Source organism: Pipistrellus hanaki (genome assembly GCF_964339955.1).
Source record: "Pipistrellus hanaki genome assembly, chromosome: 3".
Classification (NCBI taxonomy): Eukaryota; Metazoa; Chordata; class Mammalia; order Chiroptera; family Vespertilionidae; genus Pipistrellus; species Pipistrellus hanaki.
Genome location: NC_140505.1, coordinates 146,474,760 through 146,490,140, shown reverse-complemented (window position 1 = coordinate 146,490,140; position 15,381 = coordinate 146,474,760). Strand labels below are relative to the sequence as shown.

Sequence of the window (15,381 nt, the reverse complement as noted above, 5' to 3'; positions counted from 1 at the left end):
CCCTACCCTCTTTCCCATGGGCATCTGAGTTGCACATGGTAGGTGTTGTTTCTCAGATGAGTAACTTTGTGGCTCAAATCCTGCTGCACTTTCTAACCACAAGTTTCCTCCCACTTGACCAAGGTTAATCAGGGGTGTTTCTTACAGAATCCCGCCTTTGGAACCACTCCCAAGCTCACCTGCTGTCTGTGGTTTTGTTTCCACTGTGGACAGCTCACTTTAGGAGCCCTAAATAGGTCCTAAACTATGCTGTAATCCTCTTCACTAGGTGTCACTAAGGTGCATCTACATACCCACCAGTTTGTCTTTCAGTCCTCCCCAGCACTGCCTCTCCTTTGCTAATTCACCAAAGTAGAACTAATCTGACTTCTTCCAAGATAGTTTCAGCACCCCTTACACTGTGCATCAGGTATCACCTGGGTAGCTTTCTGAGAAGTGGGGGGCAGGGGTAGGGATTGTGGGAAGCCCTCCAGACCTATGGAATGCTATTGAAGGCATTTGTTCCAGAAAGCTATTCTAAAGCTCCCCAGGTGGTTCTGATGCACTATTGGCCTACTTGCAGCAGGTTCAAACCTGGGTCCTTGAAATGACTTTCAGTGTTGTTTTTTGTTTTTGTTTCCTACTCACTGTCAATTTACAATCTTTCAGGAACTTAAAAGCAGACCTTTTTCCCTCACCATTTTTTTCCTTCATAATTATATTCAAATCAATATGGACCTATATGCTAGGTGTTGTCCTTACAAAATACATCAGACACTGCTGATCCCATTAACCCAAAGAAAACACTGCTACTCAGGATTAAGCATGTATTTATTTTAGTTCAGTTAAAACATACATTGTTTCATTGAAACGGTGTAGCACTCTTTGCCAACAAGTCATACTGGAATTGTTGGCCTCTAACGGTACAAGGGGGTTTTTACACTATTTACATAAGATTAACACATGTAGGTTCTCAAAGGTCTTTCCTTATACTAGATCACATTTGATTTCATTACACTAGATCACATTTTGATAACTACTGCATTTTGAAAATTTAGATCTTTTTAAAATTTAAATAAGAGATCTAAATTTGCACCAAGTTTTCATGAAAAAGAAAATAAAAATAATGGTTAACCAGTCTGTTTATTGCAAATACAATTTAAATGATATTTAAAATTTTTAGTGTTTACACAATTTATCAATTTGTTTATATTGACATCTCTGTACAGGTAATTTTGGGACAATTCTTAGATATACATAATGTGAATTCATCAAAATGCAGTTAAGAAAGTTACAGGAATATATACATTTGAACCCAAGACCCAAACCTGACCCATGGAATTATATACAACCTATTTACAAATACATATGGACAGACAATGTATGTACATAGATTATCATAAATATTGAAAAATAGGTTAGCTTTAATGGATTACTGCTGTTCTATAAATAACATTACAGTTATAACTGAAACATCCACGGAAGACAGTAATGCGAAATGAGGTGACAAGACAGTGGTTTTAATACTGAAGACTGCTTATTAATGGGAATTCACTGTTCAGGAACCTCACGGCAGACAAGAGAGCTCCAAGATCATGCAATGGAATTAATCCTCAGCAACTGATTTTGAACCTCCAATAGCCAAAGAAGAGTGGATGAGTCTCCCCACATTGATTAGCTGTGAGGACGTTTTTCCCATTCTTTCCTGGTTGATGGATTACATTTCCTCCCCAGGAAAGGACATAAACCTTTACTTGGTATTCTCTGATGGGCCTTAGATCCAAAATCAGCAATTCTCTCAGGAACTCCAGCAGAAGTACCAATTCTTGGTCTTGAACTAAAGGCGAGGTTCTGGATTCAAAGGAAGTACCAAAGCCCAATTAAATGAAAGCAGTGCTGCTGTAGAATCTGCCTTCTCACTGCCTTTCTAGGTGGTCCCCAGTTGCTTATTTTTGTAGAAAAAAACACAAATGGACCATTGGTTTCACCAAAGTAGCACTACAAGACGTCTTCCAGTTCCACAAGGGTCTTTTTAAGTACAGACATATCTGATCTATAAGCTAGTCACATATAATACAAGAATGTGTAACAAAAACCATGTCTGCCCCATTTCTGGCCCTTGCCTAGAACTAAAAAAATGTTTAGTTCAAGAGAAAACCTTAACAGCCAGATGACCAATTGATGATTCCATTATTTGCTTCCCTCAACCACTAATGGAATTATGTATAATAGATTTTAGACATTATGCCTGATGAGCAAAGTACCACATTATTTAATAATATATTCACCATACACCGTAACATACAATAAATGTGCTCTTAAAAGCCAACTAGTTGTTTTTTTTGTTTTTGTTTTCAGTTCTAACTGGAATTTATGTGGAAGGGTGAACATGCAGTTGTACCAACTAACTTACACCCAGGTTGCACTGTTTCCCCTAGCTAACCATTTTTTGGATGTAAACAAATAATTCTGTGTTGTACAAAAATGAGATGACAGTCCAGTGCAAGTAAGTTTTTTAGAAAGCTTACTGCATGAAACCCAGTGGCCTATTTAGAGAGAACTTACATTATTCCAAATATCGGTGTAAACTGTAGATTAGACCTCAACTGTAGACGAAACATGAACATGACTAAGCCATACAGTATCAAGTAATTCACACTTCCAGTAGTAGATGAGCATTTTTGAAAAGTTGTACTCTGGTTAGAATAGTTTTGGCCTTATTGCCATCAAATGCCCATTTTCCACTGCTGGAAGCAGTAAAAAAAAGGGCTGGCCCAAAAAACCCAGAGCTGTCAACCCAACTCTGGAAACAGATGCAACTGAATAAACCCTGTTTTACCCAATTGCACTATTTGGTACCTCAAAATTAGTTATTTTACTCCCCACAGAAATATCTGCATTATCTTCCATTCTAATAGACTGAAGCCATAAATATTTGTCTGAATGAACTAAATTATTTGGGAACAGAGAAGAAAAATGATGAACAGGGTTCATCTGATTTGGTATAACAATAGGCAATCAATTATCCTTAAATGGTGAAGTCTGAATGGAAAAAAACTATGCTCCTACTCATGGTACAATTTTTCATTACATCATTTTTTTCTAAAAATCATTTTGGATAAAAAACATATTTGGCTTATTATGCCTACAAAAAGGCAATTCATTTCATAATACTTACATTTGTTTTTAAACAATTAAAATTTTTTTTACGGAATTTACTGACAACTGTTTTTGGACAATGTTCAAAAAAAGCATTTTTTTTTTTTTTAAAGTAAAATAGTGCTTCTGAGGTCTTTAAATATTTTTGGTACAAAAAATAATAGTGTTTTTCTCAATGGTTATTTCAATACTTTGCTGTAAATTAAGAATTGTTTCTCACATCAAATGGTTCCATTAGGCACATTCAAGTAAAACCATAAAATATCCAAGTTTAAACAATGACACAGCCAAACATGTGGCTTGATAAAAGTTAAAGAGTTCGTCCATTCTCTGGAATGGAATAAAATTGTCACTTCCATTAACCCGAGACTCGTGGTTTTGTTGTTAATGTCCATTTCTATCATACAGAATAGTTCCTTTAAAAAAATAAAAAAATAAAAAATAAAAAAACAAACAAACAAAAATAGAGTTCACGTATTCTGCACTCAGAAGAACCAGCGAGGAATCTGCACTTCAAAAGGAAGTGAAACTGAAAACATCAGGTGAAATTTCATAGCAGTTGAGAGTTGACTCAACACTGGCATCAAATGGACAATTGAAGTTTTGGTAGTGCCAGTTAATGGGCATTGTGTACCCAATCCAGGATAATCAACACCATGCTTCCGATCATCACCACGAAGCCACTCAACAGGAAGAACAAAGCCTGCAATGAGCAGAGAGAACACTGGTCAGCAAGCATCAAAACATGTTCCGTTCAACATTCCCCTTTCTACTTTGAAAAATGGGCTTGTCGTTACTAAAATTACAGCAATATTTTACACAACTACAGTTCCCCCTCGCTGAAGATATTTAAATGGTCTGAAGTAATCCAAGAGTCTTCTAAAATAACTCTCTCTGAAACCTTCCAAAATTTCACCATTAAGTTTCTTTCTCTCAAATGAAAAGACAAATCATTTTCTTTGCTGAATAAACTACTTCGTAAAGCAGCACTGGGCTGGATCTTTTCAAAGCAAAAACTGAGGTCACGAAAACAAACCCAAGTCATCCTAAAATGCAGCCCGAGCCAAGGCCAGGTCTTTCTGATGGACAGAAGTTGACTTCTAATCCTACCCTTCAATCACTGCCACCATATACTGGGGGTAAACAAGATGACAGTTGTTGGCTCATAAGCAATTCCAGTCCTTTAATCAGATTAGAATGGTAGTAGAGAATAAAAATTGAAAAGCAGTCTTTTTTCCTAAACAGACCCACTAGAATCATTTACCGTATTTTCCGACGTTTAAGACGACCCCCCTGATTTTACAGTTAAAACATAGGTTTAGGCATATATTCGCTGTATAAGACTACCCCCCACTTCCGAGGCAACACCAGTTCTTTTTTTAATAGACCGCCTCTCTGACTCTGGCCAATCTGAAAAGGCTTTTTTTCGTTTCAAAAGTCGTCTTATAATATATGCCAGGAAATAAGGTACTTAATATATCATACCCTTTGAAAAATTAGTTATTACAAACAGTCCTACCCCAAACTTTCCTTTGAAGATGGTTTTTCTTGCTCGACTAAACAACCTTTCATATTCTCAAGGCCTATTTAAGTGCCTGTCACACAACAGGCAGCCCCCCACATACTGTTCAACAAGTGCTGTACTCTAAGTCTCTTTACACTTTATACTCCATCTCTCTAATATCTAATAGCTTTCTTGCAATTAAATTAAGCATGTATTAGAAGGCAAACTGTCTTTCACGTCCTTGCCCCGAATCTTTCAACTGTGAAGCACACTGTTATAGGAACATTTACTAGAAACATAAAAGTGAAACTGTAATGAATGATAGCTAAGAGACTAAAATTAAAATCAGTTGAGGAATTTGTTATTGGAAGATTATTAGTTTCTAGAGCCATCTCTTACTCACCCCAATCTTTTGCACAGACTTCATGGACTCTTTCTTAACTAACTTGATATAGAAGGCAGACGGAAGAATAAAAATCAACATAGCAGCTGCAGATGCACCTGCAAAAGAACATTGACCATTTCTTGAGAGATCAATAAGCCACTTATCACCCATTGTTTAAACCTTAAATTCCTGATACTTAAATCAAGCTTGATATTTTCTAAAACTTACCAATGAAACCAAAGATATCTCTAATAGTTGGGACAAAGATGACAAGCAGATTGGTAAATGCCAAGATCGATACTGTAATGAGACCATGACGCCACCAAGTGAAATCTTTTTTTGGACAAAACAACTGAGTTATGGAACTCCGGATCTGCAAAAATAAACAAACAGATAAACAAATTAAAAGTTTCAGCTTTAGTTAATAAAAAACCAAAATAGAAAACCTATTTAAAACAAACAGCTATTTAAATAAAATTGTGCCCCTTCCTCTACTGCTGTTTTATTAACATTGAAAGATCATTTAACACCTTCAATTATGAAAAACATGCCCTGGGATGTTTTAAAAATTTACAAGTATTTTTAAAAAGACCCCTCAAAACGACCATCAATTCAGCTTTGCTCTAGTGGAGTTTCCCTTCTCCCAGAAGATAAAAATTTCACAAATCTTCACATTTAAACTCATTCCTCCTCAAAAAAGAGCAAGTGATTTACTTACTGGGAAAATAACCACTGGAACTGTCAGGGTGACAGCCATTAACACAGCCAGCCGGACAATGAGAAGAAGGATATCAGCTCCCAAGACTTTCGAGTATGTATGAAGCAGTTCAGACTCTACTTTATCTGTGGAGAAAGACAAAAAGACAAAAGCAAAACTTTAAGTGTGCTGTTTTCTCTGGAGATTAGGTAGAAAATCTAACTTGTGGCAAAATTTACTAAGTTATTACTAGTCACTCACAAAATAACTACCAACTAAGAAGCTAATAAGATTAATTTAGAATTAGGGTTAATGCAATTAAAATAACATTGAAGGAAAATTTTTCTAAATCCCAAGTAGAGATTTAGCCACATGACCCCCATTAAAAACAACAGGAGCTAAACAGCTAAATCCCATGATCTGGCTTACAGTTTGCATGTGTTGTATAATTTGAAAGTGATGGGAGGAAAAAGGTAGGATGAATGCTGATAGAAATATATCATATAAAAAATGGCATCAAATGACTAATGGTATACTTTTGAACCTGGATTCTAAAAATTACTGATTAAATATACCATAGGAAATTCTAAGCTCTAAATTTAATTTCTTATCACAAATGAAATATAGAATTATAGGTATTAAAATATCAATTTCATCTCACAATGTGATTTAAAAACAAACAAAAAAACACAGACATTATTTACCATAAAATGTCAAGTATCCAAAAAGGGCAGCAAACAGGTACATGAGAAACATAGCAAAAAATGAAATCTTGGATACATTCATCATCCTTCTACGGCTGCGACTATGTAAATTCAAAGAAAACACAAAAATATTTATTAGCAGTAGTTATAGCAGTAATCACATAATTTTTTCCCAATAAACCTACATTAAAATAGGTATAGCACTCACTCTTTCAGCTCTTCATAAATGGGAAGAATAGCAGGATGACAAACAAATGAAAAAGTCAGAATTGGGACAGCATACACAGTCTGTAAAAAGATATAAAAATGCACTCAATATCCCAATGTAACAAACTCATGTCTTATCAGTTGTGCAACTTATATATATTTTATATCAACTAATGTTATAATCAAAACCTACAATAGTTTTCCTTACATAATTAAATTCCAATCTTCTAATTTGTTCACGATGTGTAATCAGCATCCTAATTTCTGAATGTGTCAATTATTATTTCATTTCTTATTCCATTTCATAATATATTTCATTTCTTATTCCATTAAAAAAAAAATTTTTTTTATTGATTTCAGAGAGAAAGATAGAAACATTGATGATGAGAGAGAATCAATGATTGGCTGCTTCCTGCATGCCCACTATTGGGGATTGAGCCTGCACTCAGACCTGTGCCCTTGGTTGGAATCAAACCGGGACCCTTTACTCAGCAGGCTGACACTCTATCCACTGAGACAAACCTGCTAGGGCTCATTTCTTAATCTACTTTAAGACACAAAACCAATGCTTTCTTCTCAGTCCTCAGTAATAAGCTAATCATTTTTTTTTTCTAAAGAGCAGCTCTTACCCCTCTTCCTTTACCCTGGGAGTTACTTTAAAGTTTCCCCCTTTTCTTCCCTAAAATTTTCCTTTCAGAAAATGAAGATTATATTTAGTTACCTGTGAGTTGAAGAAAAAATAATGCGGTCTGCAAGAATCATCATCAGTCGAGTTAAATGCCATATGAGGTACTAAAGCTGTTGGATCTATGAAGGTGCTGTTTATGCTTATTGTATCTTCAAAAGGACAAGCAATCTCAAATTTCTTGCAAATCACCTGAAAATATATTATTTTTCATTTGTTAAACTGAATGATGTGACAGGGCATATAAAAATTTTTTTCTAGCTTTAAAGAAGTTATACCTACCACAATCAGAAAGAACAGCATACACAACAAGGAAAGGCCACTGGTATATCCCAAATATCCTGGCAGGGGGAGATAAATGTTAATTTAATGAAATAGGTTTAGGTCAAATATATTTCTTCTACTAAATAAAATAACTCAATTCTGCTTGGAAGACTTCAATATGGCCACAATATTAAGTTTCTAATTCTTACATACTAAGCCACAGAATTAGTTAAAAATAGTTCCTAACAACTAAAACAGAAACTTTCATTCGTATCCTGTAATTATTATTTACAAAGTACAAGATATTATAAAATGTCAATACCATATTTTAAGTGCCCTGGTGGTGATCGTGCTAGGATTGTGAAAGACCTAAAGAGGTTTGCATGCTACAACTCCTAAAGATATGTTTTTAGAGCTTTTTAGCTCTCAATGTCTATAAGAGAAAGCCAATTAGCTAGTGAGAGGGTCATTTCTAGCCTCTTTGGCTTGTAGAGATGGGTTTGCTCACCTAAATTTTTCAGCAGTGATAAAGGAAGAATGAGCAGCAACGACACCAGTAGAACCAAATAGTCACCGTTCAGATACCACTGTCTGAATTGGAAAGAAAAACAAGGTCAAAACCAGCCACAAATATTCTCAGAATAATATACACATCATCTCACAGGACTCATTTTATATAAGTACTATAAAAACATACACAAAAAAAGATAGGTTTGGAAGTATCGCTTATTCAAAAAGCCTATGAACAGGAGTAAATATCTCCAACTTTGGTGCTAGATGAGTGTTCACTCAGGTTAGGAATGGGGTATGAAACAGTATAACTTTTGTCCCACTGTTTGCTCTGGGAAGGCTGCCAGTTGATTCATAACATAAAACACTTCTTAAATGCTTGCTACTAATATAGAGAACACAAAGAGGCACTGTTAAGCCAGTAATCTTATCTTGGAGCATTTTTAGAAAAACTGTACACCAAACTTTGTCATGGCTTTGGTTTGTAATTTGTAATGCTAGAAACAAGGAAATTTTAAAATAAGCTATTTTCAGAAATTTGTTAGCAAATGTACATATGAAATACTTCAACAAAGAAATTTTTTCATACATAGACAAAACACATAGGCAAAAACAAAACAGACAAAAACCAATCCCCAAACCAGGACTTATATTCCAGGTTGTCAAGAGTATATTTTAATAACTCGATCCAACTTAAATCTAAAAATAATCAAAAGATTCCTTCTCAAGTTAAGAGAAAATACTACCCAGGAGTCCTAAGAGTTCTAGCAGTATTTTTTCCTTAGTCAACTATACCCTCTCTTTTAAATCACTATTTCAAATTCCAATTGCCCTGTGAATTCTGCTCCACTCGCTTCAGCAACAAAGATCCAACAGAAAACTAGTATCTATAGATCAGGTTACTCAGATAAACTTCTAAAGCATGGAGATTACCACAACACATCTGGATTTTGAGCTAAAAGGCTGCATATAAGTGGGGAAGTAAATTATCTCCCCCATGTTTAGTTTAGATAAAAACATGTTAGTAGTCTGGGATGAGTAACTTTGCTAGAAGGATAAAATGTCTACATCATGCTCATACATTTCTGGTATTACAAAGTTAAAAAAGATTTAAGTTTTAAGAATTTCTAATTTACAAAAAGCAGATAGGAGTTGGTTTTTAAACACAATTCAAAGTTGTAGTCCTGACATAGGTTGGGGTGCTGCTCAGCTATAATTTCTAAAGAGTAACTATAAAGAGGAAAGTTTAGAAAACCTGTTTCTACGTGTAGGTTAGAACTTAACGTTATTCAGAGTTACAGGACTAGCCACCATCTTTGGCTTTTCATTCTCAAAAGTTCTCCGTTTCAACAATAACATTTACAATAATTTACTGATAATAATTTTGTACCCAACTCTGATAAAATGTATCTAACTATTTTAGACTACAATTGTTTCTTATGAGTAACCTTACTTAGCACCTACCCAGTTGTATCTTCAATGTTCATTAATGCCTTGATCACCAAAGGTAACTCATATTTCACTATGAAGAGGTAGCTTGACATAGCTGGAGGGAAAGAAATTATACCATTACAAGTGCAAAATGTGGCACGTGACACCAAAAGTAGCGTGTCACCACTCTGCTACACAAAGCAAAGTCTACCCAAAATCTCATCTTTTAAAAAATTCTTACCTCCAATATTTTGCATTGTAATCGATCCAGAAGCTGCAAGCTTTCCAGCCATTCCAAATGCTTTGTGTCCCAACTGTTCATATGATAAAGACCCTGTAATTTGAAGAACACGGCAGCGTGAGGCAAGTATTTTATACGGGAGAGCAAAAATCACACAGGCATAATTGTTTCCGAAATACCAAGAATGCTACCATACCTCCTTCATTGGCAGTCTTCAAAAGGAGATGAACAGAATACAGGGAAAATATTGACACAAATGTCAAGAGAATTCTGATGAGAGAGAAAGAAAAGGTACAAGGTTACAAACAAGCATAGCTCTATTTAAAGACAATTTTTCAGTGTTGCTATGTGAACACTAAATATGGAACTTGTCCTAATGCTTTTGTGCTAGATAGCATGTCCTCAAGAATGACACGCTACTGGCTACAGTGTCAACATATTCTTTTACCTAGCCCTAAAGAAACTTACATCATGTCTCAGGTAATAGAATAAGCTCTACAGCAAGCACTAGCAAGGGCAGGAGTTTACCCACTGAACCAAGCATGCAGGGAGTTATGGAAAGCCAAGCTTTAAAGTGGTGGAGTTATGAGACTTAAAACTTGATTCTGACACCATTCATAACTGCATACTTGCCACCTGTCTGCACTTTGGTAGTTCATTTCACCTGTAAAATGGTGATAATACCTGCCAGGAAACCCAGCCTACAAGGTACTTTTGAGATCCAACTGAGATAGCATATGTCAGAGAAGCAGCGAATGTGACACTCTATGGTGTGGGATATAGGCCCAGCACTGTCACTAAGTTAAACAATGCCTGTGCTATTTAGAACATGTAGACTTATTATTCCAACTCTCTAGGTTATGGCCTCCCTAGAATAGGGTGGGGGAAAAAGAACTGGGACTAAGGTTTCATCATGTTTCCCTTTAGGGCACAGGTTCTCTCTCATCCCAGCTTTATTTTCCTCCCCGGGGCAAGCCAAGGAAAATATAAATTTCTTTTTAGCAGAAGGAACAACAAATCAAAATCAGGTAAACTCTTATAGAAAACTCTAAACTCTACAAACAAGAAGACAGTCAAGTTCTTTTTGATTCTGTAAGAGCAAACCGACTACAGTACCATATAAGGTCTGGCAAAGACCTTACATGTCTGTTAGTTAAACATAGGTGGTGACATCAAACTGCTCCTCTAATGCCAAATGTTGTATGGGGTCTAATCTGAGGGGGGCAAGGACATCATCAGCCTAACCTCTAAGTAGTCAAAGCTGCTGGTTTAATAATAAATGGTTTTCAAAGCATGCTGACAAATCCAGTCCTCCTTTCTTTACACTGAAATGACAGTGAGGCATGCATGGACTTCAGAACCTCTGAGGTTCTCTTTCAACCTCAAGATTGACTCTACTTGATAAGGTGAGCTACGGAGTAAAATACGGATGGATTAAAAACCACGTTAGCACTCCTGATACTATTTAACCATCATCATAAAACACAGAGACCCTATTAAAATATATATAATTTCCCAAGCGCAAGGCTAACATATCAGAATTGTGGTTTTACTTATGAAACTGAGATACCATGAGATACCAAAATACTGCACTAGAATCCCACTTAAAAATGGCTTCCAGTTTTTATAGTAAGAGTTAGAAAGGCTTTCAAATAGTTAATAATGATGCCATTCAATTCTCTCACTAAAAACTTTGAAACTCCAGGGGCCTTTCTATGTAAATGTCTGGTCCTTCACTTTAGTAAGAGGTCTCAAAAGCCTCCTGTTGATGAAGATTAATTCTGGCTTCCAAAACTCAAACTGTGCTTAACTTCAGCTTGGATTTCACCAAAAAGCAGAGCTTTGCAAAGGTCTCCTTTTCTTTTCATGAACTTTTTACTCTGCTGGGAAAATAACTTGAAGAGAAGACACCTGTCAGCTAACAAAATGTCTATCTGTCACAACGGGACAAAATTCCATGTTTCTTCATCTGTACAACAAAATCAGTCATGCATCTTCCACAGAAATTGACTTAGCCAGAAGCCCAAAGGTACTTAAGCTTAGTACCTATGACAAACATCGTTGAAAATGCGTGCTGAACTTTCCTGTACTTTTTTGTTGTGTGCTTTTTTCCCTAGAACTAAGGTCCATACTTTCTACAACATTCTCCAAGGGCCCATGACCCCCCCCACTATGGTGAAGAACCACTGCTCTAAAATCTTCTATAGCTCCAAAATTCTATTCTAGGTATACACGCTGGAAAGCACACGAGTAATTAATTCTAACTTGACAACTAAGAAAAAAAAAAATACCATTTAGAAGCAGGTACTTATTAAAACAATTTTTTTGCTATGGCATATGGCAATCAGATCTAGAATAAATATTTAAAAACCACTTTATGACTCACTTTTCTTAAAACAAACCTATTTCAGGTTAGCAAATTCCATTGCCCACAATTATATATATATAAGATTATAAATACATTTTTTGTTTTTCCTTAAACATGCAGGGGCCACAGGTCCTTGGGGAGTCTATGCCAATTTACCAAACTGATTTCGAAGTACTATGTTTATTAATATTTTTTTTGCTTCAGATTTTTGCCAAGTAAAATTTCTAACTACCCTGGATTTATTGATACTTCCTTTAAAATACCCACCCACCTGTTAATACTTTGTCTTAACTATTCCCATTGACTTAAAGACTTTAGACTTAATTTATCAGTTTTAATTGTTGTCCTAGTTTCCCCTAATTGGCTTTCTTGATATCATGCAATTATATACCAGAATAAAATACATATTTTTTTATTTCTCGTATTTTAAATTTTAAGCAAATGAATTTCAAGTTAGTTTCTGGGGCCAAAACGCATTGTATCATCATATTAACTGCCCTGCATGGCAGACTCACTACTTACACATACTTACATAAACAGAGCAATTCCAGTATTAGCCATGGCATAAGAAAGCCCAAGGATTCCACTGCCCACAATCGCATTGCTCAGATTAAATACTGACATTCCAAAGGAAGTAGTACCTGGATGCTACATAGAGGGAAAACGATAACCAAACATATAATAATTAAATGGAGAAAACCAGCTGTGGGCAACTTAAGATTTGAAATCTAAAAGCAAAAACTATTCTTTCACTCCATTAAAGCCACAGACACACACATTATTTATTACTTTTAACTTACAAAGTCTGTTTCATACTTCTTTTTCCCCAAATTCGATTCAAGTAAAAAGTTCTGGTTTTCAGGATCTACATCTACATAATGGCTGCAAAAAAAAAAGAAAGAAAAAAAATCTTAAGTTGGATCGAAACAGACAAGAGGATGCTTTAACACAAAAAAGCGCTTTCGTTGTCACACACCTTTATTTACATGCTTAAGTTTTAAGTAGGAGTCTACTTTCACGCCAGATACTGTCACTGCAATTAAGACAGCCCGAAGCTCTTTCAGAGATCACTCTCCAAATGCTACACATCCTTCTCCACATGCTACAGATCACTCTCCAAATGCTACAGTAATTTAAAGAATCAGAAGCACAAGCCGCATTTTTTTTTTTTTTTAAAGGACAGAACTTCTCCCACCTTTTCAGGGCAGCTTGCTTGGTGGGGTAGGGGTAGTTGAAGTCGCTGTTGGAGCTGTAGCTGCTGCTGTCCTCATCCGGGGAAATACTGAACCTGCCCACTTCGGCTTTCTTCATGCTGGGCGCCGGGAGGGATCCGATGCTTCGAGCAACACTGGACTCCTTTTGTCCTTCGCGGTGCACCGCCGGCGTCAGTCCGCCCGCCCTCCTGCCTGCCTGCGGGCGAAGGTAGAGGCGGCGCGTCAGGACCCGCAGCGCCCGCCCCGCCGGGTCACGTGACGCCCCGCTCCGGCCCCGCCCGGCGAGTGGAAAAGTACCAGCCGCGCGCGCGGGGCGGGGGCGCGCCGAGGGGCGGAAAAGTACCGACGGCGGGCGAGCCGCGGAGAACAAAGATGGTCCCACCGCGGCGGCGCCGCGCCCGCCCGGGTCCCGCGCCCCCCGGACCCCCAAGCCCCGCAGCAGATCTTAGTATTTCAGCCTCTCCGTGACGCCAGGTCCGGGGAAGGGGTGCGGGGAGGAGGTCTGTGGCTTCCCTCCCCACCCTCCCCGGGTCGTGCTCAGACTCGCCGGGCGCACAGCCCACCCAGGCGCTGGCTCGGTGTGCATGCATGCCGCCCGGGCGGGCGCACCCGGAGCTCCCCGATCGCAGCATTTAGGACAGCAGAGCCCGTCCTCTTATTCCCGGAGCCCCCAGAGCGGGGATGCCACTGCGGCCGCGAGCCCCCCGAGGGGGCGCGGAGGGCAGGCGGAGGCTCCGTGGAGCCGGGGAGAGGGACCTCCCCGGGAGCGCAGCGGCTGTGTTGACACCGCGCGCCCGTGCCCTCGAGCACTGCCGTCCGCACTCCCATCCGCTGGCATGTGGCTGGCGAGCGGGCTCTGCTGGCGCCGCCGGCCCCTCCTATGCCCGGAAAGGCAACTGATGCAATATCGATCGCCGATTGTCAAACGTCCTCTCCTGCCCGCCCGTCTTCCCCAAACCGTGGCCGCCTCGGCTACCCTGGAAACCCAAACCCACCTCCTCCGCGCCCCCCAAATGCCAGAACACCCTGGATGTGATGATTTTTATTCATGCAAACCAGTCACAAGACTTGCCGCAGCGGAGGAGACGCGGGCCCGGCTGGCTCCCCTCCCCCTAACGGGAGAATGCGGCTCCGCTCCGGGCGGGCACGAGGCCCCCGCGCCGCGCACCCCTCCCCGGCCCGAAGGTGGGCGGCCACCCTCTCCCCCCACCATCCCGCTGGTGGGCCGGGGGTAAGGCCGGGGGCAAGGCCGGCCCCGATCACCATATAAGCGCTCTCTCCGGGGGAGGAAACGACCCCCGCAGCTGCCTTCCCGCCGGGCCCGTCCCCCTCCCCCACCCCCGCCGGGGCCTCGCGCCCTTTGCGGGGACCCCCCGCGGCGTCCCCCCCGCGCTGTTACCTCGGTGGTCTCCGCTTCTGGATCCCGGATGTCACGCAAACTCCTCCAGTGGGGTTTTTTCTCAAACAAAAAATTGTAAACAAAACAAAAATCTCTCCTCCCCCCTAACAATAAGCAGAAAAAATAATTTTAATTAAAAAAAAAAAGAAAGGGAAACGGCAAGTTGCCTCCCTAATCGTGCGGCGTCCGTCCGCCGTCTCGGGGGAAAGGCGCGAGGGTGTGCGGGCACGCGTGGCCGGGCAGCGGGGGCGGTGCGGGGCCAGGCGCGCCGGGACAGCGGGTATGGAGACTCCGGAGTGGCCGGGGAACGGCGCGGGTTATAGCGGCCACCCCGAGGACGCGTCAGTGGGCGGGGCCGCCCGGCCTCCGGGTGCTTTTCTTTGTGCATCAACACCCACCTGGGCCCGCCCCCGGCCGCAGGGCCCGCCCCCCGCCCGCCCGCGCCTCCCGCCCTCCCGCCCCGCGCCCCCCGCGCTCCCGGAATGCCAAACCCCCCTCTCTCCCCCGGGGTCCCCGGCCAGCCTGGGGGATCCCCTCCGCCCAGGCTTCCCTGTCCATGTCTGCCGGGATTGGTGGCCAACCTACGCGGTTGTCTCTAAGGAATCTTCTTCAATTTCCCCTCGGGCCGTGTTCC

At 40.1% G+C, this 15,381-nt stretch overlaps 1 protein-coding gene and 1 long non-coding RNA gene across 3 annotated transcripts in view; one reads left to right on the top strand and one right to left on the bottom strand.

The window, feature by feature from the left end:
• Positions 1–15,381, top strand: part of LOC311618919 — a 422,988-nt gene that overhangs the window by 44,631 nt on the left and 362,976 nt on the right. The window lies entirely within an intron of this gene.
• Positions 793–15,096, bottom strand: SLC38A2 (solute carrier family 38 member 2). Of its 2 annotated transcripts, XM_084876752.1 has the most exons (16): positions 14,748–15,096; positions 13,330–13,544; positions 12,935–13,016; positions 12,667–12,782; positions 9,963–10,036; positions 9,767–9,859; positions 9,559–9,640; positions 8,093–8,175; positions 7,603–7,661; positions 7,357–7,512; positions 6,637–6,716; positions 6,429–6,529; positions 5,746–5,870; positions 5,256–5,400; positions 5,046–5,143; positions 793–3,841 (listed from the first exon to the last, which is right to left on the bottom strand). In XM_084876752.1, the coding sequence occupies exons 2-16, from the start codon at positions 13,443–13,445 to the stop codon at positions 3,755–3,757; spliced, it is 1,497 nt and encodes a 498-aa protein (XP_084732878.1). In that variant the 5' UTR covers positions 13,446–13,544; positions 14,748–15,096; the 3' UTR covers positions 793–3,754. The 2 variants fall into 2 exon arrangements, with proteins under 2 accessions (XP_084732878.1, XP_084732879.1); XM_084876753.1 differs by lacking the exon at positions 12,667–12,782 and having other exon boundaries at positions 14,748–15,040.

What these genes read in the sequence shown, in the direction of transcription:
- SLC38A2 (XM_084876752.1), bottom strand. Translation starts at nt 13,445, where the DNA reads ATGAAGAAAGCCGAAGTGGGCAGGTTCAGTATTTCCCCGGATGAGGAC. An exon ending in TGCTGTTCTTTCTGATTGTG is followed by an intron (nt 7,513 to 7,602) that starts GTAGGTATAACT and finishes ATATATTTTCAG; the next exon opens with GTGATTTGCAAGAAATTTGA. An exon ending in AGTCTGTGCAAAAGATTGGG is followed by an intron (nt 3,842 to 5,045) that starts GTGAGTAAGAGA and finishes TGCTCATTGCAG; the next exon opens with GCTTTGTTCTTCCTGTTGAG.